This window comes from Amblyraja radiata, chromosome 31 (genome assembly GCF_010909765.2).
Source record: "Amblyraja radiata isolate CabotCenter1 chromosome 31, sAmbRad1.1.pri, whole genome shotgun sequence".
NCBI classification, from domain to species: Eukaryota; Metazoa; Chordata; class Chondrichthyes; order Rajiformes; family Rajidae; genus Amblyraja; species Amblyraja radiata.
In genome coordinates, this window is record NC_045986.1 from 23,584,680 (window position 1) to 23,608,884 (window position 24,205).

General features: G+C 44.2%; 1 protein-coding gene across 4 annotated transcripts in view; it reads right to left on the reverse strand.

The window, feature by feature from the left end:
- The window catches only part of morn1 (MORN repeat containing 1), a 168,235-nt gene that overhangs the window by 121,527 nt on the left and 22,503 nt on the right, over nt 1-24,205 (reverse strand). For 3 of the 4 annotated variants that reach the window (XM_033048111.1, XM_033048112.1, XM_033048114.1), the window contains exons 7-9: nt 14,256-14,352; nt 9,188-9,298; nt 1,593-1,716 (exon numbers count right to left, since the gene is read on the reverse strand). In XM_033048111.1, coding sequence (XP_032904002.1) covers nt 1,593-1,716; nt 9,188-9,298; nt 14,256-14,352 — 332 coding nt within the window. The remainder of the gene's footprint in view (nt 1-1,592; nt 1,717-9,187; nt 9,299-14,255; nt 14,353-24,205) is intronic. The other variant, XM_033048113.1, reaches the window with a different exon arrangement.

The window sequence follows — 24,205 nt, forward strand, 5'->3', positions numbered from 1 at the left end:
TGGGGAGAACATCACAGCTGTACTTAGAGAGGATATTCCTGGGGGATAATCCAGTGAGGCTACAGTGTATGGGTGGAATTGAAGAATAAGAAGGGGGAAATCATTATGTTGCAGTTGCACTATAGGCCCCCCCTAAAAGTCAGCAAGAGTTAGATGAGGTAATTTGTCAGAAGATTATAGATAGCTGCAAGAATAATAGAGTTGTAATAGTGATACATTTTAACTTTCCAAATATCAACTGGGACTGCTATTGTGGTAAGGCCTAAGATCGGGTGGAGTTTGTTAAATGTGTTCAGGAAAACGTTCTCAATCACTATGTAGACGTCTCTTATAGAGAATGGGCAAAACTTGACCTCCTCTTGGGAAATAAGGCAGGATAGATGACTGAAGTGTCCGTGGGGGTGTGACCATAATTTTATTAGTTTCACAGTAGTTAAGGAAAAGGGTAGGACAAGTCCAAAAGTTGAAGTTTTAAATTGGAGCAAGGTCAATTCTGATGGTATTAGACAGGAACTTTCAGAAGTTGATTGGGGGAGGCTGTTTTCAGGTAAAGGGACATCGGATAAGTGGGAGGCTCTAAAAAGTGAGATAGCAAGAACTCAGGGCCAGCATGTTCATATTAGAGTGAAGGGCAAGGCTGGAAGGAGTAGGGAGCCTGGAGGACAAGAGATATTGAGGCTCTGGTCAAGAAAACGGAGGTGACATATGTCAGGTGTAGTCAGCTTCGGAATCAAATGAAATCCTTTGAGGGAGTATAGCGGGTGTACGTATACACACGAGGGAAATCCGAAGGGGAAAAAAGAGAACACGAGATAGCTGTGGCAGATGAAGTAAAGGAGAATCCAAAGAAAAATGTCTTGTATATTAACAGAGAAAGAGTAACTAGGGAGAGAATAGGGCCCTTGAAGTTCAACAATGGTGTTGATGTGTGAAGGCCCAAGAGATGGACTTGTTGTTAAATTCACATTTATCTTCTGTAGTCGCTAGCTCAATTTAGCAACTTGAGATGGACCGAAGGGCCACTTGCCATACTGTACAGTTCTAAAACCACAAGAAATCCCATACTCTATAAATCTTGGTCAATGCTCACAGTTGTCTGGCTTTAAATGGGGGACTCAAACTCACAAGGGCCTTGTCACCATTGGGATTAGCAGTCAATCAATACATACAGTTAGCTCATCACCCTATGTTCAACAATGATTTCACAAAAAAAAAGCACGTTGAGTAACCTCACTTGTCTTGAACAGAGGGCGTTTTATATAAATTCTTTATTCTGGAAACAGGCAATTACATACTGAATTGCAAGTAGCAGTGATTTAAATTGCAGCCTCTCCTGATGGCTTATGTACCTGCTTTTTTCTGTGTTGACTAGTACAGACCAATGCATCAATTAAAGGCCTCTGGGCTAATCGAGGGAAATCATTTTTTTCTAGATTTACACTTGAAGAACTGCAACTTCGACCGTAACTCATTGAGAATTGGTAACTCATTGATAATTGTACTTTCGTGACAAGGGGAAAGTCAGGTAAAGTCCACCGTCAAAGAGTTATGGTGAGGCAATTTTGAATTACATCATGAGCCAGAACACTTACTATGGTGTTTCAATAAGTGGTTCTTCCGTATCCTCTGGAAGCTCTAGTGACGTGGTGCTAAAATTTGGGGAAAGTTGAATGTGCTTCACTCCGGCCCAAATCTGTAATAGTCGTCCATTTTCAGCTAAAAGGAGACAAAATCTCATCAGCATTAAAAGTACTGTCTTTCCAATCAGTCCTCTTCGTTGTAGGAGCAAATGACAGATTAGAGAGAATTTAGCTCCCAATATATAAAGATGTCTTGTACTCTGACAAATCTGCTTTAAATCGGTCTTCTGGATCAGTTTGAATTTCATGAAAATGGTTGATTGTCTCAATGCAGGAGTAAACCTAAATGAGAAAAGCAGGGTCTGTAGTATAAGTAATATCTGGGAATATGGGAATTAATAGGGACATTGATTTAAACCTAATACATGGGCCCCAAGGCTCCATGTACTAAAGACAAAAAGTTTGGACGCTCCTGGTTTATGAGGTCATGCAAACATCTGAATCACATTACAAGCTCGGAGAGTTTTAGAAGGCTATTTAACATCTCCTTCTAAAAGGCAATCTTTGTATTCCAAAGCAGATCACATACAAAGAGTCACATTCTTAAATTGAGTTCAACAAAAAATTGTTAATTTGCCCACCTCCTCTTGTTTTACAAAGCCCCCCCCCCCCCCCCAGTACCCGCTGACTCATCTGTTCCAACAACTGCGGAATATTCATTCTCTGATCTACATTTTTTTAAATACAGAACTGCAAAAAGTAGTATACCAATACAAAAAAGCTGTCATTGTGAATTCTCACTTCTTCATTTTCTCCACCCCCTCTATTTTCATAAGTTTGTCAGTGTTTTGACATTGTGGGGCATAAGTGGGGATATTAGTCAGAGAAGAGGGTGGCATGGTGGTGCCGCGGTAGAGTTGCTGACAGCGCTTGCAGCGCCGGGGAACAGGGCTCAATCTCGACTATGGATGCTGTCTGTATGGACAGCCTGTACGTTCTCCCCATGACCTCGTGGGTTTTCTCCGAGTTCTTAGGCTTCAAGGTTTCGGTACCAATTAAGGTACAGTGAAATTCAGATTGCCATAGTCATACCAATAAAAAGCAACAAGACTCCCAAGTAAATTATTAACATTAACATCCACCACAGCAACTCCCCCACCTTCCTCACTGTGATGAAAAGCAAAAAAAGTTCAATCTTCTCCCCTTCTTTGTTCTCCCGCGGTCGGGGCACTCGACCCTTCCGTTTTCGGGTGGATAGTGGTTCCCGCCACCGGCGGTCGAACCCTCCACATGGGGGCGATCAAGTTCCCGCATCGGGGGGGATATCAGCACCCCGTGCCGGGCGATCGGACTCCCGAGTCGGAGCTGGTCGAGCCTCCTGCGGCTTGGAGCTTCCCGACATCAGTCTCTACCCGAGACTGCGAGCTCCTTGATGTTGAAATCCGCAGGCCGTGGTTGGAGCGTCGATCCCAGGCAAGGGATCGCAGGCTCCGATGGCAAGTCCACGGCCCCACGGTGGGGCTCAAAGTCAGTCTTAAGCAAGGCCGCCAGCTCCATGATGTTAGGCCGCAGAGCGACAAGAGATACGATCCAGAAAAAAATTGCATCTACGGCAAGGTAAGAAATTGAAAGAAAGTTTCCCACGACCCACCCCCACATAACACAACCCATAGAACATTAACACACTAAAAATAACAAAAAAGATGAAAAGACAAAGAGACTGTAGGCGAGGCTGCCATCTCTGACGCCGCCATCCCACAATGCAAAGACGTTCAGGTTTGTAGGTTAATTGGCTTGGGTTTGAATACTTGATATAAGTGTAAATTATCCCTAGTATGTGTAGGCTTGTGTTAATATGCAGGGATCGCTGGTTGGTGCAGACTAGGTGGGCTGAAGGGCCTGTTTCCGCGCTGTATCTCTAAACTAAGAGGGGTTACAGCTGAGCCTGTTTCACAGTCTAGTACACAAGCACACATCAACTTCCCAGCAGGGGCCACGAGTGGAAACTCTGGCAGATATTTTCCTCCCAGACCTGAGCCACAGAGACCACTTTAGCCACCCAGCCACTGCCCCCACCTCTAACTCAGTACAAGAGACCTGACTGCTCTGGAACTGTTCCATATCCGGGGCGCCCAGTTACCACAAGGTATCCAGTTAGCTTTTGGAGATGGCAGTGGTTGTGGATGGGCGAGGTTGAACAGCCCCGACAGAAAGAGAACTGAAAATGAGTGCGAGACATTTATTACCCAAAAAATAAAAAAAATAAATCAAGTATTTTTCTTACAGATATTTTGGTTGGCATAGCAACAAGAAAGCAATAAATTATTATGCACAGCTGGAATATAACATCTGCGAACTTGCAAGATTCTTGAGGATTTTTCAGTTTGAAGCCATCAGCCGAGTGTTTCCAGGTATCTGTTGTCACAACAATAGTCTCAAGTTATTGCTGCTATTATATGGGCAACAGATGGGTTGGTCACCTGATCACAAGCTGATTAACTAGGCATTTTATAACTTCCACTGTGAATGTTATAACATCAGAGACTTGTGCCTGCCAAAAGGAAATACAAGAAAAGCTGGCCGCCTCTCTTCTTCCCAAAGATAGCTGTGAGGGGAATAAAGCTCCATCCACTTCCAAATATTTTGGCACGGGGAGATCACTGGAGGGAGATTTTACTGCACATTTGAGTCACTTTCCTGGTTACCCAACTGAATGCTACAAAAATGTTTTACTCAAGCTACCCAACCTGATTCAAAGCTGTTAACAGATATTATTGAAGCTGGAATGTTGCCCAGCACCTGGAGCTGAGCCATTGGCATCAAATAAATCAAAGAAGGATTTATTAAATTTGATTCTTTACACCTCATTTTCTCCCCTCCTACTTTTCTAAGTGTCAGCCCTTGACGACTGATTGTCCCAACACCTTCCAACTCACCCTTCTATGTGAGCACCACATCACCAGTATATACAGAATATTTGAAAAGAATAAGCTAAGGCCTGGTGTAGAAACAAAGAACTGCAGACGCTGGTTTATACCAAAGATAGACACAAAGTGCTGGAGTAACTCAGCGGGTCATGCAGCATCTCTGGAGAAAAAGGATGGGTGACGTTTCGGGTCAATGTCGTTCTTCTGAAACATCACCCATCCTTTTTCTAGAGATGCTGCCTGACCTGCTGAGTTACTCCAGCACTTTGTGTTAAAGCTAAGACCTGGTCTCATTAAATAGCCACATGGCACCGTTTCAGGAGAGAGCACCAGCTCACTGCTGAAACGAACACTGCTCACTACTCACCAACACATTACCCACTCCCAATCTTACAAGCCCTCCCTGCTCTTTCATTCCTCGGTCTTTGAGGTCTATTTATGCTTCTCCTGCCCTGACCTCTGGGGCCAGTTTTGATCTTCAGTCATTCTAAATGAATTAGAGATGATGTAAATACCACCTGCTAGGTCAGTAGTAGTAGTAGGCCCCCTTCGGTCATGACTGACCATAGGTGATGCATCCTAGTTTGCAGGTGATGGGTGGTCAGATGCAAGCCTGGGCAATGTCATATGGAGGACCGGCTGTTGCCCATGCAGCACGTCCCCCCTCTCCACGTCGCTGATCGATCCAAAGGAACAGCAGGGCCGTTACAGTTTGGCACCAGCGCAGGAGCTGCCAGAGCGAGGTTGTAGACAACGATGAACTGCCTTAGGGGTTCCGACTACAGATTTTCTTGAGGTTTACTCCAGGAGCCTTTTCCATGATTGGATATAGCCACAAGGCAGTGAAGGTTATAAATCAGTTTTTCCTCTCCTAGATGGACTGCCTTCCCAGGCTGTCGAGCCCCATCTGCCCGAGACTCATGGGGGCGGGAGCGTCGACCTTCCCGTGCAGGCCTGTAGCACCTGCCCACTGCTAGGTCAAAGGCTGAAAAAATTCAGTCCCCAAATGTATACCCTTTGCATAAATACTAATTGCAGGGCGGAGTTCTCTGAATCTAGGGAGGACTGGTGATAGGAGATGAAAATCTAAAGTAAATGACATATATAGCAATGGGAGCAACGTGGCCCCAGAATCATTGCCAAATAATGAAAATCAGCTCCTCCTAGTGTTTTAAAGAAATAGTTTAGCATTGTAGTCAATCAACCAACACATAAATTTGCTTGCTGTCTCTTTGTGCCTCAGGGAAAGCTTTCATCATTTCTCTCCACATAGCCCAAGTCAGTTCAGCATGCAGAAAATATTTTTGGTGTAGCCACTCCCTAGCACACCTTTATTACATAGACTTTGTTCTGGTTTGCATCAACAGAGGGCAGAACTGTCAAATGTATATCACTTTATTACACTTGGACAAGCAGGACGCTATAGTCAACCTATTTCAAGGGGGGTCCTACTTTCTTTTTAGTCCATCTACAAACAAAGCACACTACCATCAGCCTATGGGGAGATGTATCTCTGCAGGCTCCATTTGCAAGCTCTTTCTCTAACAAGCTGGATAAGTGCCAGTCTATAGTAAGCACTGTCTCTGCAGGCCCTGTTTATTGTCTCATCTCTATAATACAGCTGAACAAACACCAGTCCATAGCAGCCTCTCTGACATTCCTACATATGCTCTGTCTGCACTTTTTAAAAGTTTTTAATCTTCACTTCCTATCTTCACATTTTCTGGATTTTGAGTTTTGGCTAATCTATTGCAATGCATTGTTTTTGAACTTTTTCTCAATTTTAGTCTTTCATTACACTACCAAATTTGTATTAGTTTTACTGTCTCACATTCCTGCTTTTCTTGGGTGCACTCTCTTTAACTTCGCTCATGCTGCCTGGGCCTACGTAATCTCCAGGTTGCCAAACAATTTAACTCCCCTTCCCAATCCCACACTGATACATCCGTCCTGGGCCTCCTCCATTATCAGAGTGAGGCCAAACGCAAATTGGAGGAACAGCACCTCATATTTCGCTTGAGCAGCTTACAATCCAGAGGTGAATATTGATTTCTCTAACTTCAAGTAACCCTTGCATCCCCTCTCTCTCTCCGTGCCTCCCCCACCCTGGTCGTTGTACTAGTTTCATTGTCGTCCTGATGAGTTTTAGAGTCTAGCTCATTTTCACCTAACCCACAGCGAACAATGGCCGGTTTCCTTTATCATCATTACTTTTTTGTGTATCTTTCATTCATTTGTTCTATATTTCTCATAATCACCGCTAAATATATCTCGTTTCCCTTTCCACTGACTCTCAGTCTGAAGAAGGGTCCCGACCCGAAACGTCACCTATTCCTTTTCTCCTGTCTGACCCGCTGAGTTACTCCAGCTTTTTGTGTCTATCTTCCCTTTAACTTCTTTTGGATTCATATTTGTCTCCTTGGCTGGATGTCTGTTTCTTGTCCTTCCAAGTTGGCAACTTTGGTACAAACTTTGTCAGCTCCAATCTGATGGCTTTGAGGATCAGTTTACAGATAAAATAATAGAGCCTTATCTGCTTCTTTCCTCCTATTATTTAGCTACAAACATTCCATGTATTTGTTTCTCCGAATTAGCTTCCTCTTTCATGGCAACATAGATTGTCAGCTGGAAATTCTATCACGACAGGAATCATTGCTGAACTCTTGCCTCATTAGACACACCCATGTGCACTCTTTCTTTTAGATTTAATCCAGTTCAAAGCTCGGGTTTGTATGGTTTAGTTCTATGCTGGATGGAATAGGAGCCTTGCCTTCACCCTCTGTATTAGTTTGCGCTCTAGACGTGTGATCTAATTCACCGTACACGTGACATGGGCATTATCTGCCCACAATTGCTCATAAATTGAACACTACATATTATACATCAGGCACTGGCACAGTAATTTAAAGCTAGATCAGCATCAAGTCCTTCCAGAGCTCTTGAAGGCAGACATTTGCAGGAAATGTTCACATAGTCTGACAGTTTGTTCCTCCCAAAAATTGCTCTTTTGTTGCCAGCCAGCCAGCCTGTCAGTTTGGGTTTGGTTTGGATCAGTTTTGCTAGTGGGAAACCAATGTTGCTACTGACAGGTCTTAGCCATTAGCAAACATTTGCTGTCTGTGAAATAAATTAAACTGGAGACTTGCTCATTCTGGTACTCCTTGTGCATTTAAAGGATGTGAAATTGGGTCATCTGCTGCAGGCTGCTGTGCATGACGTCCAGATATGCAGAGCCCAAAAATGGGACAAAGTGGCTGATTCACTCTCACCTCTCAGCTTGTCTAGCCTTTTCCCAAAGAATGTTTAAGTATGTTGCTGCATTCTATTAAAGATTGAATACATGTTATTAAACATTAAATACAGCCTAAGAGAAATATAGAACAATTGCACCTCTGGTTCAGTTTACTGACCAACAATAAACATTGTTTCTGAGGCCTGCTGTTAATTGTGGTGTGAAATGCTATCCTTTCTAAACTCCACACGGTCCTGGTCATTCCTGTACTGTACTTTTTCCTGAGCTGGTTAGGTTTATACTAAGTAGATAAGTAGAACAGAGGAAAGTGTTTTTATTTCCTTGACCTGGATCTAAACCGCAGACCCTCGGTTATTGACCCACTAAATAATCCAGTAACTCTAATATAACCTTGCAGGTCTTCCCTAGCTTTTCCACAGCCTCTGCACCCAGGATGCTCAATCTACTGGGATTTGACTGCATGGATTTAGCAGCTCTCCTGATATTTCACTCAATTAACCATTCTTCATGTGTTAATTCAGATGAGAATGTCTGCAATCTAATGAACTAAGGGCTGGAAGAAGGAGAGACAGTGGGAATTACAGTTTGACTGTTCTCAGCACCGCGCAAATGTCCTTCTTCTGAGTTCGAGTGATCGACAATACCTTGCCCAAATGCACCTGTCATCAACTGGGATTAACTAAATAGGCTTGGCCAGGGATTAAACCCAACACGTTTCTGCACAAAATTCTCATCGCTACACGAGAAACTATTGTGGTATTTTCCCAACACCATGTGCGGAAATCCCCGGTGGGGGGGGGGACACACGACAGGGGGGACATGTCCCCTTCATGTTTTGAGAGGCAGGGGACAATCCCCCCCCTATGTTTTGTAATCCGGATTTTGAGATTCGGCAGGTAAGTCCCTCATTCATGGTCACTCAAGTTATTTAGTATGTTTTTCCCATCTCCCTCTCTCTTCCCCCCTCCAAGGTTGGTTCTTCTGTTTGCCTTTATTTGCTTCAGCTTTATTTGTTTAAGTGTTATTTATCACATTGTAGCTTTTGAAAGATTCAAGTGGGTATCAAACGCTTTCTAAGGGCTGAATCGGGCACGGCTTAAAATCAATCTGCTGCATCGAGGCGATTGAGACTCCCCATGTTTAAGCCCCGCCGGCCGATTTTAAGCCACGTCGGGCGATGAAAAGTCCCACGAACAGGCCGATTCAAGCCCCATGATTCGGGGTGGACGAAGTTGCTGTTGCTGTTGCTGGAGTTTGGAGTCAGTCACCAACCAGGTCAGCTCCCAATGTTAACGTCCACAAGGCCCACGGCCGAAGCCTCATGTGTGTGTGTGTATGTACCCTCCATGTTTTGATATCGATTTCCGCCCCTGCACTCTATGTTCTGTAATTTATTCTTTGCGTAAGTTTTATAGTAGCCGCCTTACCTTCCATCACCTCCCCTTCATTATTTTGCAGTTGAACCTCAATGGTAAATGGAGACCGTTGCACTAGTTCTTGTATTGGCTCACCAAGAATCACCAGCTTAGTAGCTTCACCTTTTCCAAAACAAAATATTCCATTATTGGCAAGACACAGTCAGACACACATTGTCTGGCAAGCAACATGCATGATTATTTTGAAAACAATAAATAGGCAAATCTGTCACGAGTCCTGATTATAGGAAGAAACATGGGAACAAAAAACTTTCGGTAAAGGCAGATGGGTCTAGTACTATTAATGGAACTAATCCATCAGCAAAGAACAGCAATGAACAAAGCAATGTTAAACCATAAAATCAGGACTTATGTAGGCCAGAGTAGTACTGTAAATTGCTTGTTTTAAGCTTTCCCCCAGTCTAGTTTCAGTCAAAAATCACCGAATCAAGCACTTGAACAACTAATCTTTATTTTGACAAAACACATTTACAGTTCAACTACTGTACCTATCCTACCCCGGGTTCGATCTTCGTATCTGCCTGATCAAGCCCTCTAGGCCTTGCTCAAACAGAGACACTCCAGAAGGTCACGCAGTACCAAGCGCTCTCCCAGAAGATCGGTTAACCCCATACATAACAGACATTTCCCTAATCCAATAATACATTGTATTCAAACAGGACTTCTCGAGGAAGCAAACTTAGAAACATTTACCCTGATCTGCAAGAAACCCAGACAAGGCTCAATACCTCATCCAATCAACACTCGGCAAAGTAGAACTCTGCAACATTATTTACAATTATTTACAAGGTGTATGTCTGGTTTGCAGCTATCCAATCCATTCTATGCATTTTGCACCTAATTGACAGGGCCTGCAGATGTTCTTATTCTTTTCTTGCACCACTCCGCAGCTTGTCCCAGTTCTGCAGAGAGCAATTCCAAATTGACAAAATCTCCCAGTAGCCCTGAAGCTTTTACCCCATTTTAAAGTCCTAGCCTCTCCAATTTGGCCAGGATTAACAGTACAATGTTCAAAGAATGCAAAGATTTGACCAAACACCCCTTTAAATACCAAGTCTACTCTTGATCTAGAAGGCACAGATGAGATATTCTGAGAAGAAACAGCAGGCACCAGCATCAAATGAAAAATTGTAACCTTATAATTGGATTAATTATAAATAAAAATATCTCCCCTGGGAGATATTAATATAAAAAACTAATTAGCATATTTAGTTTGGGAATGCAGATGAATCATTGATTTAATAGCTTGAGCATCCTTGGTTCAAATCAGGATGAGATGGAGAAAAGTAAAGCTTTTTTCTCGGTGTTTTACTAGTCTGAGTGGCATGTTTTAGTGGCACGTCTCCCTCTTTCTTCCATTAAGCTAGTGACCTATGCTGGCATGTTCGTGCCATAGGAATTTGTTGGGTTGCTATTTTGCATTTATAACAATTGACCATTTTCTATCAAGGAATTCGCCAGAGATTGCGTGAAGACCTATCAAACCCATGTCTAAAGTTTTGCACTTACAATTAAATCTATGGTCAGTATTGGGAGTGTGACGATTTCCCTCTCCTTAGCACAAAAGGTTAAAGAAGATCATCCACAAGAATGTCTCACAAACATTGCGTAGCCTGCTCAGAGATTAGACCAAGTGTATGGGTACACAAGTAAGTCCAGGTTGAAACGTCTGCCTAAACATGTTGGCTTGTCATCCTGGGTTCGAATTGCAAAATGGCAACCATAAATTCAATACAATTTCAAGTTTGTTGATATCACCACAGAAGGGAGACTGCCAACTTGATACCAGTCTAGTCGTGGGCTACATGGTTCTTGCTTTCTGACAGGGCCTGATATGTCAATGAAATGATTGTAGGTGATGGCCAAAACTGAGACCTTGCCACGGTCAAACACATCCTGAGAATATTTAAAATTGAAAGGATACAAATTAGGAACTTTCACTGTTAGTGGAATATAAATAGTGCAGTTTAAGACATCTGCAAATAACTTTATGCTTATACAAATAGAGAAAAAAGGTTTAAAATGTGATTCAAGGGAATAGTTAAAACAAGAGAAAAAATACGCAAAAAGCCATTGAGTCATACAGCACAGAAACAGACCTTTCAGCCCAACTGATCCATGCCAAACAGGATGCCCCCATCTAAGCTAGTACCATTTGCCCACTTTTGGCTTATATCCCTCTGAACCTTTCCTATATACTGTACGTACCTGTCCAAGTGTTTTTTAAATGCTGTTATAGTACCCGCCCCAACAACAAACCTCTGGCAGCTCATTCTATATATCCACCACACTCTGAGAAAAAAGGTTGCCCCTCAGGTTTGTGTTAAATCTTGCCATTCTCACCTTAAACCTATGTCCCCTGGTTTTTGATTCCGCTGCCCTCGATAAAAGACTGTGCATTCATACTATCTATTCCCCTCATGATTTTATACACATATCACCCCTCAGCCTCCTAAGCGCCAAGGAATAAAGTCCTAGCTTGCCCAATCTCTCCCTATAACTCAGGTCCTTGAGTCCTGGCAGCATCCTCATAAATCTTCTCTGAACCCCATCCATCTTGATGACATCCTTTCTACAGTAGGATGGCCAAAACTGAACACAGTACTGCAGATGTGGCCTGATGAACGTCTTGTAGAACTAACATAAAGTCCTAACTCCTTTACTCAATAGCCTGACTGATGAAGGCCAATGTACCAAAAGCCTTCTTTACCACTCTACCTATCTGTTGCCACTTTCAGTAAACTATGTACCTGTTCTCCTAGATCCCTCTGCTCTACAACGCCTCCCAGGGCCAATAATTTGCTGTAAAAGTCCTGCCCTGGTTTGACTTGCCAAAATGCAAAATCTTGTGCATATCTGCATGAAACTCCATTAGCCATTCCTCAGTCCTCCTGCCCAGCTGATCCAGAGTCTTCTGTAATATATAATAACCATCTTCACTATCTACGATATCACCCACTTTAGTGTCATCTACAAACGTACTAATCGTGCCTTGTTCATTCTCATCCCAATCGTTGAGATGAACCACAAACAACAATGGGCCCAGCACCGATCACCGAGGCACAAATGTCACAGGCCTCCAGTCCGAAAAACAACCTTCCACCACCACCCTCTGTTTCCTTCTATGATGCCAATTCTCTATCCATTTGGCCAGTTCCCCCTAGATCCCATGCGATCTAACCTTCCAGAGCAACCTACCATGCAGAACCTTATCAAAACCCTTGCTGAAGCCCATGAGGTCCAATGTCATGGCCTTGCCCTCATCAACCTTTTTGGTTACATAGAAACATAGAAACATAGAAATTAGGTGCAGGAGTAGGCCATTCGGCCCTTCGAGCCTGCACCGCCATTCAATATGATCATGGCTGATCATCCAACTCAGTATCCCGTACCTGCCTTCTCTCCATACCCTCTGATCCCGTTAGCCACAAGGGCCACATCTAACTCCCTCTTAAATATAGCCAATGAACTGGCCTCAACTACCCTCTGTGGCAGAGAGTTCCAGAGATTCACCACTCTCTGTGTGAAAAAAGTTTTTCTCATCTCGGTTTTAAAGGATTTCCCCCTTATCCTTATGATGTGACCCCTTGTCCTGGACTTCCCCAACATCGGGAACAATCTTCCTGCATCTAGCCTGTCCAACCCCTCAAGAATTTTGTAAGTTTCTATAAGATCCCCTCTCAATATCCTAAATTCTAGAGAGTATAAACCAAGTCTATCCAGTCTTTCTTCATAAGACAGTCCTGACATCCCAGGAATCAGTCTGGTGAACCTTCTCTGCACTTCCTCTATGGCAATAATGTCCTTCCTCAGATTTGGAGACCAAAACTGTACGCAATACTCCAGGTGTGGTCTCACCAAGACCCTGTACAACTGCAGTAGAACCTCCCTGCTCCTATACTCAAATCTTTTTGCTATGAAAGCTAACATACCATTCGCTTTCTTCATTGCCTGCTGCACCTGCATGCCCACTTTCAATGACTGGTGTACCATGACACCCAGGTCTCGCTGCATCTCCCCTTTTCCTAATCGGCCACCATTTAGATAATAGTCTGCTTTCCTGTTTTTGCCACCAAAATGGATAACCCTCACATTTATCCACATTATACTGCATCTGCCAAACATTTGCCCACTCACCCAGCCTATCCAAGTCACCTTGCAGTCTCCTAGCATCCTCCTCACAGCTAACACTGCCCCCCAGCTTACTGTCATCCGCAAACTTGGAGATATTGCCTTCAATTCCCTCATCCAGATCATTAATATATATTGTAAATAGCTGGGGTCCCAGCACTGAGCCTTGCGGTACCCCACTAGTCACTGCCCGCCATTGTGAAAAGGACCCGTTTACTCCTACTCTTTGCTTCCTGTTTGCCAGCCAGTTCTCTATCCACATCAATACTGAACCCCCAATGCCGTGTGCTTTAAGTTTGTATACTAATCTCTTATGTGTTACCTCTTCAAAGAGCTCAATCTAATTCATAAAACACCACTACCATGTACAAACCTGCTGACTATCCCTCATCAGCTTCCGCTTATCCAAATGCATATATATCTTATTCCTCAGAATCCTCTCCAATAACTTACCTACCATATTAGGTGGTATATGCAGTATGTTCCATACCGGTCTATAGTTCCCATGCTTTTCCTTGTGTCCATGCCTTTTACATTATGATCCAAATCTATATCTCTTCGTATTCATCATCACGTTCACATTCCCAGGATGGAAAAATTAAATACTAGACGGCATAGCTTTAAGGTGTGAGGAACAAAGCTTACAGGAGGTTTTTATTTACACAGAGGTTGGTGAGTGCCTGGAAGGCGCTGGCAGGGTGGTGGTGGAGGCAGATCCGATAGTGGCATGTGGATAGACACGTGGACATGCAGGGAATTGAGGGACATGCAGGTAGATACTTGGTCTTGCCATCATGTTCGGTACACATAATGTAGGCCGAAGGACGTGTTCTTGTGCTGTACTGTTCTATGTTCTACGATTGTTATTCAGTAACTGTATAGTTCACATAACACACACAACTGCAAATGGAGTCTGAAATGTACTCACTGGCAGGACGTCCATTGATCCACATTCCATCATAAACCATACCGCTGCAGTGAATGATGGAACCTTGTCCATTAAACAGGCCATTTCGCCATTGTCCCTGAAATTGTAAGGATTTAATCATTGGTTTATGTTGTCCATTTGAGTGTGGAGATTAATTTAGTGCAGATTTTTACAGTATTGTAAAATACCGAGCAATTGCTTGGGCTGTTTCTTCCAGTATCCATAGATCCCTTTGTTGTTCTGAATCCATTTGATCAAATTAGTTCTTCCTTAGTTTTTCCACTTACTTGGTGTTTTATTTTCATTTTTTAGTTTAGAGACATAGCGTCGAAACAGGCCGTTCGGCCAACCAAGTTCATGCTGACCAGCTATCTCCGCACACTAGCACTATCCTACACACTAGGAATAATTTTGAGGAAGCCAATTAACCTACAAACCTGTATATCTTTGGAGTGTGGGAGGACACCGGAGCACCCGGAAGAAACCCACGCTGGTCGCAGGGAGAAGGTACAAACTCCGTACAGACAGCACCCGTAGTCAGGATGGAACCTGGGTGCCTGGCGCTATAAGGTAGCAACTCTACTGCCTATTTATTGAGGCTGATTACCAATGAATGTGTTTTGCTGGGCATGCCTCGTTTTACCTGGCTTGGCTTGTTGGCATTAGATTCAATGCCCAGGAGTGAAAGAGCAGAGCTGGAACATATTGTGCCACCTGGCCTCGGCACACAACAAAAGTATCGGCGGTTTCCAAAGCAACTCTGGTAATAAATGGTATGTGGCCGGCAGCTGTTTGTGTGTCTTTCAACACATGCAGGATGTTTATGTACAGTCATGATTCAGCCTGTAAATAACACCAGGCTAATGTTCAGTGATATTCCAGAAAGAAAGGTCCAGGGAGATAAAACAAACAAGCTTCTCCTGAGAGACTGAAATATATAGGGAACACATTTTCTTCAACTTCATTGCCTAAAATTTCACAGGTGAGAGGACTCTCCTCCCATAATAAAGTGCCACATCTGACAATAGGTGCAGACAAGAGCAAAGCTCCTCTGGGTAAACTGGCAGAATACAAGCAAGATAAAAACCCTCTGCATTCCAAACATTTGGACAGCGTAATAAAACATCTGCTTTGAAATCCGAACCAAAGTTAGACAGCCCCCTGTCAATGTTGTTTTTCCTTACGTTCATTAGGACCAAACCTACACCCAGTGCTCAGGCTCTAGTTCACCTGAGGCTTACGTGTAGATTCAGCAAAACATCCTGAGCTTCATATATTCTAAAATATGCGCAGGGGATGCACTGTGGTTCCTGATGAACTCGGCTCAATTGTGCACGAAGCCCAAGTTGTGTGTGATAGAACTCTGCATGCACAAAACCCCTTTCCCTACCAGATCCATAGAGTGGATGTGGAGAGGATGTGGGACTAGAGGGGAGAGTCTAGGACTAGAGGTCATAGCCTCAGAATTAAAGGACATTCTTTTAGGAAGGAGATGAGGAGGAATTTCTTTAGTCAGAGGGTGGTGAATCCGTAGAATTCTTTGCCACTGTGGAGGCAAAGTCAGTGGATATATTTAAGGCAGAGATAGATAGATTCTTGATTAGTACATGTGTCAGAGGTTGTGGGGATAAGGCAGGAGTATGGGGTTAGAAGGGAGAGATAGATCAGCCATGATTGAATGGCGGTGTAGACTTGATAGGCCGAATGGCCTAATTCTACTCCTATCACTTAAGATATTATGATCTACCATTGAGAAGTTTGAGGAGCTAATTATTTGGTCTTTGGATCTGTTACGGTTGGGGAGGTTGTTGGAGAGATTTTGGTGGGGGCAGGGAGATGGAATGAGGAAGAGCATAGGAATGATTGCATCAAATGGAGATGAGGGTCAAGTCCACTTACAAGGGATGAAAAGTTAATTGGAGTTGAAGCTTAGCGAATCCAGAGAGAACCCCAACCTGTTCTTTACAGTCTTACAGGCACTGGGATACATTAAGAGAAGGAAGTCAGAATTATGGTTCCACTCTACCACAGGGTTACTACACCCTGGTTGTGAGAGAGATGGGATATCATTTATCTCTCTAAGGAGCAGGAAAGTAAAGACAGTGCATAAGTAGAATGCTTAGAAACTGAAACATTAGTGGCAGCTACATTTGAATATTTTCTCCATTCTCAACCTTTGTTACATATTTAAATACCCTTGCGTCCATGGAACAGAACACAGAGGAACGCAAATGCACTCCCTGGAATATTTTCACTCACATAAATGCAAGGAAACATATGGCTGAGAGGGAATTCTTTGAAAGGAATCCATTCCAAAAATTTAGAAGAATGAAGAGGAAAGCTTGAAGAATGTTTTCTTTCCCCCACACAGATGGTTATTTGAGTGTGGAATGCTTCACCACAAGCACCTACGAGTTGGAGACTTTAAGATTATTTAAAAGGAAAGTGGAGAGGCATTTAAAAAAATATAAACAATTTAAGGATAATGAGGGTAGAGTAGATATTTCCAGATCCTCTGCCCATCACTCTCAGTCTAAACAAACACTGCAACCAGCATGGGCATACCATGAACTGTAAATATACCAGCTACAAAATGCATTCCAAATACTTGCTGAGGCTTTTACAACTACAACTTCCATCCATGACCTCTATCACTTATGACAAGAGCAGCAGGCACATGGAAATCCACCACCTGCAGTTCTCTTCTGAGACATATTGTCTTGACTTTAAAAATATGTTGTTGTTACCTCACAACTGCCGGGCCTAAGTTTTGGAATCCCCTGCTTAGTAGCATTGAACACATCAGAGGGACTGCAGAGGTTCATGAAAGCAGCTCACCGTTATATTCACATGGACACAGGGATCTGTAATAAATGCTGACACATCCCCTTGACAAGAAATTCAGCACTTAGGAATATGATTTATGATATATGATCATCTTCTACGATTTAGTATATCTCAGATTTTATTTTCAAAACTTCAACCCTTTCGCTGAGCAATTAAAAGGAATGTTTGTCTTCATGTCTTGATACACAAAAAGACAAAGTTAGAGATGATGGAATGGACAATTTTTACAACATATGAATACCAGGTTAATAATGGGAATACCCAGTTTGGTCATGGCAGATTAGTGCGCACTGCATTAATTACATATCTGACTGACGGCCTCGGAGATTATTATCCGTCACATCATTCTTACGTTCCCCACATCATAGAAAACTCAGATGGGTTTTCCGATGATACCTGTTGTAAATTCAGAGGGACCAATTGTCCAGTTAATAGTAAGATTAAACGAGAACTTACCAGTTCGAAGTTTGATCGTCATTTTATGAGGAGTAACGTTGAGGGATTACTTGAAGAACCCGCCAGGACGCATGCGTGTCATTCTTCAAAGCAGCGGTGTGAAATCACAGATAACAGTAATGACTGAACATAGTAAGATTAGAGAAGAGGATACCAGTTGAACTTTATGATCAAGGGTGGGAGCGGAGGGCACGTAATCCCTCAACGTTACTCCTCATAAAATGACGATCAAATTTCGAACTGGTAAGCTCGTTTAATCTTACTATTTTACTTCGGAGTCACGTGAGTGACTACGTGAAGATTTCAAAGCTCTGTGATTTCATGCCGTGGAAACGAGTCCATGCATCACATCTGCCTTAATTGACTAAGGGAGGAATTGTGTTAACACATTTAAACATGAATCCGACATTGAAAACCCATGATAAATTTATTAACAACAAATTATAGCCCCTATTTCATGGGGTGAAATCATAATACAGAACTTAAAATTGTTTCTGCAAAAGTTCCAGGTGTAACCACTGGTTTATAGTAGAATTGTTGGAACGTTTTTTCCCTAGACCATCCTGCTGTCTCCAGGATTTGGTCCATCGGTACGTCCAATTCCATTGCTGCCGATGTAGCTGCAGCCCTGGTGGAATGAGATTTGAATATGTTAGTATCCACCCCCAGCTGTTGTTAAAACCTGTTTCAGCCATCTGGAAATAGTTTGAGCCGACACCTTTTTGTGGGGTTGTTTGTGGCTGATTAGTAGTGCCATCTCATTGCCTCTGATATTTTTGGTGTTCTCTATGTATAACAATAAATGTCTTATTATACAGAGACGATCATCTATAGGGTAAGCCCTAAATTCTTGATTTTATGAGGCCTGATGATCCCGGTCTGTTCTGTTTGACTAATTCGTGAATATGAAAAATTATATTTCTTGTTGAAGAAGTCATATCGTCCAGCCTTAACTTATGTAAAGACTGTACCCTTTGTGCTGAGACCAAATCCATCAGCATTACTGTTTTATGCGTCAGTTTTTGCAGGGACAGAGCTGTTGCTGGAGACCAGTTCCTTAGCAACGTTAGGACAATACTCACATCCCATATATGAGAGTACCTGGTTCTTGGGGGATTGGTATTAAAAATTCCCCTCATAAGTTTGGTTACCAGGGGGTGAGTCCCAACAGAATGACGCTCTGATCCTCACCACAGATATGCTGAAAGGGCACTTCTGGCGCAGTTAATGGCACTATAACTGAGCCCCTCATCATAATGGAGGCCTGCCAGAAATTCCAGAACAGACGTTATGTTCATCGTGCTGTAAGTGATGTTGTTTTTGAAACAATATATCTCCCATTTCCTGATGTATACCAGATATTGTTTTTTGGTGGACTGCCTGTGGGCCGCTGAGATAATGTTCAATGTTCGGTCCGTCAGTCCCAGTTCCAGTAGAGGTTTCTTTAGACCCTACAAATTAATAAGTTTGTCGTATTATGACATGGATGGCTATCCCCCGTTATGGGATGAACCAACAAATCTGGTCGTTTCAGGACAGTGATACATGGTTCTAAGACCATGTCGAGAATCACAGGGAACCATGGTTGAGTAGGCCAATCGGGCACTACCAAAATATCAGACGCCGAGTCTTGTTGTATTTTGCGTAATACCCGACTGATGAGGCAGAAAGGAGGGAATGCACAGAAAAACAATTTCCCCCAATGCAGCGAAAAGGCATCTATCGCTGATGCCCCAGGGTCTGGTTCCCAAGAAACATAGTTTGGTAACTGGTGATTGAGTCTAGATGCAAATAAATCGATATCTGGTGTTCCGTACCGTGCTACAATATCAGCAAATACTTTTAGATCCAACATCCATTCTATGTTTTTCATTGAATTTGCGTGACCTGGTGTCTGCCACTGAATTGAGGTTACCTGGTAGGTAAGTAGCTGATATCCAAATATTTTTCAGAATACACCATTGCCAAATTGTATTAGCCAGATTGTCACATGATGTCGATTTGATTCCACCCATATGGTTAATATATGCCACCACGGTGGTATTGTCAATCTGTAGTCTAACATGCTGGTGATGCATTCCAGAACAGTATGCCATAGCCATAGAACGCCAGAGAACGCACCCAACATTTCCAGGTAGTTTATGCCAAGTGTCTGAAGTAATGATGCCTCCTGTGCATTCCATCTACCTCCACAGCTAGAGATGGAGTTGGTAGCACCCCAACCAAGCGCACTGGCATCAGTTTGTAGCACCACTGAGGGGTTGCTGACAATGATAGGGCTGGAACATGCCGAATGTTATCCCTCCAACATTTTAATTCCATAATTGCTTTGATTGGTAGCTTCATTGGTCTGTCGAAATGACCAGCATTAATTTTGAGTGCTTGTATTTTTGCCCTTTGTAAATTTTGGTAATACAAAGGTCCAAATTGTGTGGCTGAAAAAGCAGCCACTATTTTGCCAATTACCCTTGCTACCAATCTAATAGATGGTTCACTGATGTCAATGAGGTTGTTGCAGGCCTCAGTTAAGACTGTAGCCTTGTCCTTTGGTAAAGTCACCGACATGTGAACTGAGTCAATTGTGAACCCCAAATAATCCATTATGGTGGAAGGCGTTAGTTTAGATTTAACTGGATGGATGATAAACCCCAGTTTCTCAAACAATTGTTTGGTGGCTGATACAGCTAGTTTAGCTAATTCCAAAGTTTAGCCCACAATCAATATGTCATCTAGATAGGCCATGACCATATGTTTTTGTTTCCGAAGAAACGCTAGGGCTGGTTTCAAAATTTTGGTAAACAGCCTGGGGGCTGATGTTAATCCATTGGGTAGAGCTCTATACTGCCAGTGCTGCCCCATCCAGTTGAATTTTAAATAACGTCTGTGATCAGTCCGTATAGGCACTGAATAGTAAGCATCTTTTAGGTCGATGCTAGCCATGAAGTAGCCCGTGGAAATCAATTGTTTGGCAGTAACAAAGGTTTCCATTTTGAAATGAATATACTGCACAAATGTATTCAATTTGGTCAAATCTATGATGATGCGACAACCACCATCTTTTTTGTTTTTGGTAAAGATATTAGACACAAATTCCAGAGAATCGTGTTGGGTTTTTTCAATAACCCCCTTAGCGTGGAGTCTCACCAATTCAGCATGTGCTTCCAATTTTTCTTTTCGTGAAAGTACGAACGTTCGGTTCGGTACATGCTGAACTGGGGGGCTATTTTTGTGCACAAATTCAATGGTATATACCTGGATACTGTTTAGGATATAAGTGTCTGTTGTTAATGCACTCCATGCCTCCCAAAAGAAGTGTAATCTCCCACCGATATGTGTATTATCCACACTTCCTATAATTTGTAAGGGACCAGACCCACCTACCTCCATGGTTACCAGTGGAAAGTTTACTTCTTCCTGTGTAGTCTTCGAGGAGGTTGAGGTGCCGGTGTCTGGGTTTGGGTTTGGGGTTTGCGCATTTTCCATGAAGGCCGGTCTGGGCCATGGCCTAAAAAAGACCGCTGTCCTGTATGTCCGGCCTTTGAGCTTTCACCAGCTTCTGATTGTCTTGCTCTGCTGGTGGCTGCGTAAGGGTGCTGTCTTTGAGTGTAGGAGGTCCTTCCTGTTGTCGCCTGTAGATGGGTTATGCATGCAACCTATAATGTAGTTACCTCATCACCACTAACCACGCCCCATCATATTAGTATATCTGTAGAATCCTCCCTTTGTTCCTCCCACTAGGTCCCAGTACGCCTGAAGGCTGGATGCAGTCAGTGCTGGGACGTGTGTGCCATGTGCTGTATTAAACTCTCAGTAAAGGTTACAGTGTGTCAGCTATCACTCCTTTACATGGCGTCAGAAGTTTAAAACTCGCGTTTCCCGTTTATCGTTTTTTTAAAATTTTGTCCCCGTTAGTGCCCAGTGTTGGGTTTCCCTTGACATGGCATCCTCATGCCGAAAGCCATCTCCCCTTGTCTTCGACGCTGACATTGCGGAGCGATGGTCGACTTTTGTGATGGACTACACTCACTACGTCAATATTGCGCACCGGAACGACCCAGCCGCGGTCAAAGCATCACTCCTGCTCAACCTGGCCGGTCCCGACGCAATGAAGAGAGCTCAAGCATTTGTCTACGAACCAGCGGTCCTGGATGACAACGGCCAGCCGGTCGAGCCAGCTGAATCGGCTGACGACCCGGTATGTCTTTTGCGCAAGTTCGCGGAGATATGTGACCTGCCCTCCAACCGTATACTGGAGCGGGCCAGGTTCTTCTCACGCAAGCAACAGCCGGATGAACCTGTTGAGTGCTTCATCGCTGACCTGCGGCACCTTGCCCAGCGGTGCCGATTTGAAACCATGCGCGACCAGCTCACCAGGGACATTCTCGTCACTGGCATGATTGATCAGAAGCTACGTGCCGACCTGCTGCAACGGCCTGACCTAACCCTGACTCAGGCAATGCATGCGTGCCGCATTGCCGAAGTGGTCACCCCTCCGCATGGGCAGCGGGGGTCTGACAGCCGAGCCATAAATCTAACTGGTGTTGCTGGACAACGACGTATGAAGGACAGGTCGTCCGTTTGCAGACGTCCACCGGCTACTCCCGACTTGCCACCGTCGTCGGGTTTGACAGCGCGCCACGGTCCTACCTTGTGGATTTTGAAGGGACTGTATACCGACGCAGCCGCCAGCACCTGTTGGCGGTTAACGAGCCAAAACCACCTCCTGCGGTTCCGTATACCACTCCATCGCGTGTCGAGCCCTCCTCAACTAACTTACCCTCTGCTCCCTGCATGCCCCGGTCGGTCCTTTTGCCTCGGGTACCCCCCCCTGCTCCTCCCGGTTTTGCTCCCCAGGCTCTGTTGTCCCCTGCAAGGTCTTCTCTTTCTCCCACTTCTGCTCGTTCTACCCCTTCTGTTTCACCTGGCTCACCTGTGCCTCTCCGTTCCCCCTCCAGGCTGGGTTCTCCACCCATCTTCTCTCCCCCTCCTGTTTCTGTTCCTGTCCCTCCTCCTATTCTTTCGGGTGGGGAGGGTGAAGGTGCTGTGCGCACTCGCTCGGGTCGGATTGTAAAACCTCCGGCTCGCTACGGAGAGTATGCTTAGCTTTGCAGGTTCTGTATAACAAACCTGCCATTGTTGTAACTTGTTTAAATTGTAAGGGGAAGGATGTAGATGGGTTATGCATGCAACCTATAATGTAGTTACCTCATCACCACTAACCACGCCCCATCATATTAGTATATCTGTAGAATCCTCCCTTTGTTCCTCCCACTAGGTCCCAGTACGCCTGAAGGCTGGATGCAGTCAGTGCTGGGACGTGTGTGCCATGTGCTGTATTAAACTCTCAGTAAAGGTTACAGTGTGTCAGCTATCACTCCTTTACATCGCCTTTATGAGCCCCAGGGTTTTTGCCTCCTCATCGAGCTCCTTAACCTGTTTGGACAGGTTGCCCCCAAATAATAATATTGGTGGCTTTGTGTCTCCAGGTTTGCACAGGCCTGCGAACTTTGGATTTAAGGCAGGTCGGATGGCATTCTTTCTGATACTATTGATCTCATACTGCGTATTGCAGAAGAGTGCCAGTGCATCCTGTTGTTCTTGCGACATTTCTTTCTCATCCACTGTGCGAGCGAATGCTGTGATCCCTGCTGTTAGTAATTTTAGTACTTTCTGGAGTTTTACATCCAGGCTTCTAACTCCTGCTCCGACGTGTTTCCAAATACAATTGTTCACCACTGGAACATTCAGGGATACACAATTTCCTGGTGCCAAATATTTGGCAGTGGTGTCCATCATAGCTGTTCCTGTAGTTGCTTGAATGATAGGAAATCAATGCTGGATGCTAGTTTTTGTTCTAGATTTTTTCCAGTCTGATCTGGCTGTATGTATTTGGACACCATGTCCAGTAGGTTTTCTCTCCTTCCTGCACCCACTGCACACTTGTTGTTGTTCAGCAAACCCCCCTTCAGGGTCAGCCCAGAATTGACCCCCAGTACTCCCCTCTGACGAGGGAGATGCACTGTGCAGCCCTACGTAAGGTGCTGCTGTGGGTGTTTTGTATAACCCATGGTGACTAGACTCCATCTCCCGGAGTCTGCCACGTTGGAGCATCTGCTCCATAAGCCGCTCCATTCGGCTCCAGCGCTCACGGTCGCTGGCCGCTCACGGCATCTCCTCAAAGTCGGACTCATCAGAGTCAACGGCTCTGTTAGTTTTCCGTTTTGCCTTCCCGCCTGGCCGCAGTGTTGTTCTGGCCGGCGCGGGGGCGAAGCTGATCCCACTACTGGTGATTCAAGTGCCATCAGCCGCTGCTGGCTGCCCGCAACTCCGCGGTCCTCCCCAGCCAGCTTTGTCGCAGCTCTAGTCGACTTTTTGGTTTTATCCATCGTTTTCCCACCTGTGAAACAGTACGGGAAATAACAACGACTGCAGAGTAACTCGCTTACCTGTCGGTCTCGGCTTTTAAACTTGCCGCTACGAGGGAACGTCGTTCCACCCCGCCTGTCGTTTTGCAATGCGTGTAGCGATATTGGCACACATGCGTCCTGGCGGGTTCTTCACGTAGTCACTCACGTGACTCCGAAGTAAAATTCATGTTGGACACTCACATGCATCACAGGAGTCACTCTCACCCCATTAATCTGAGT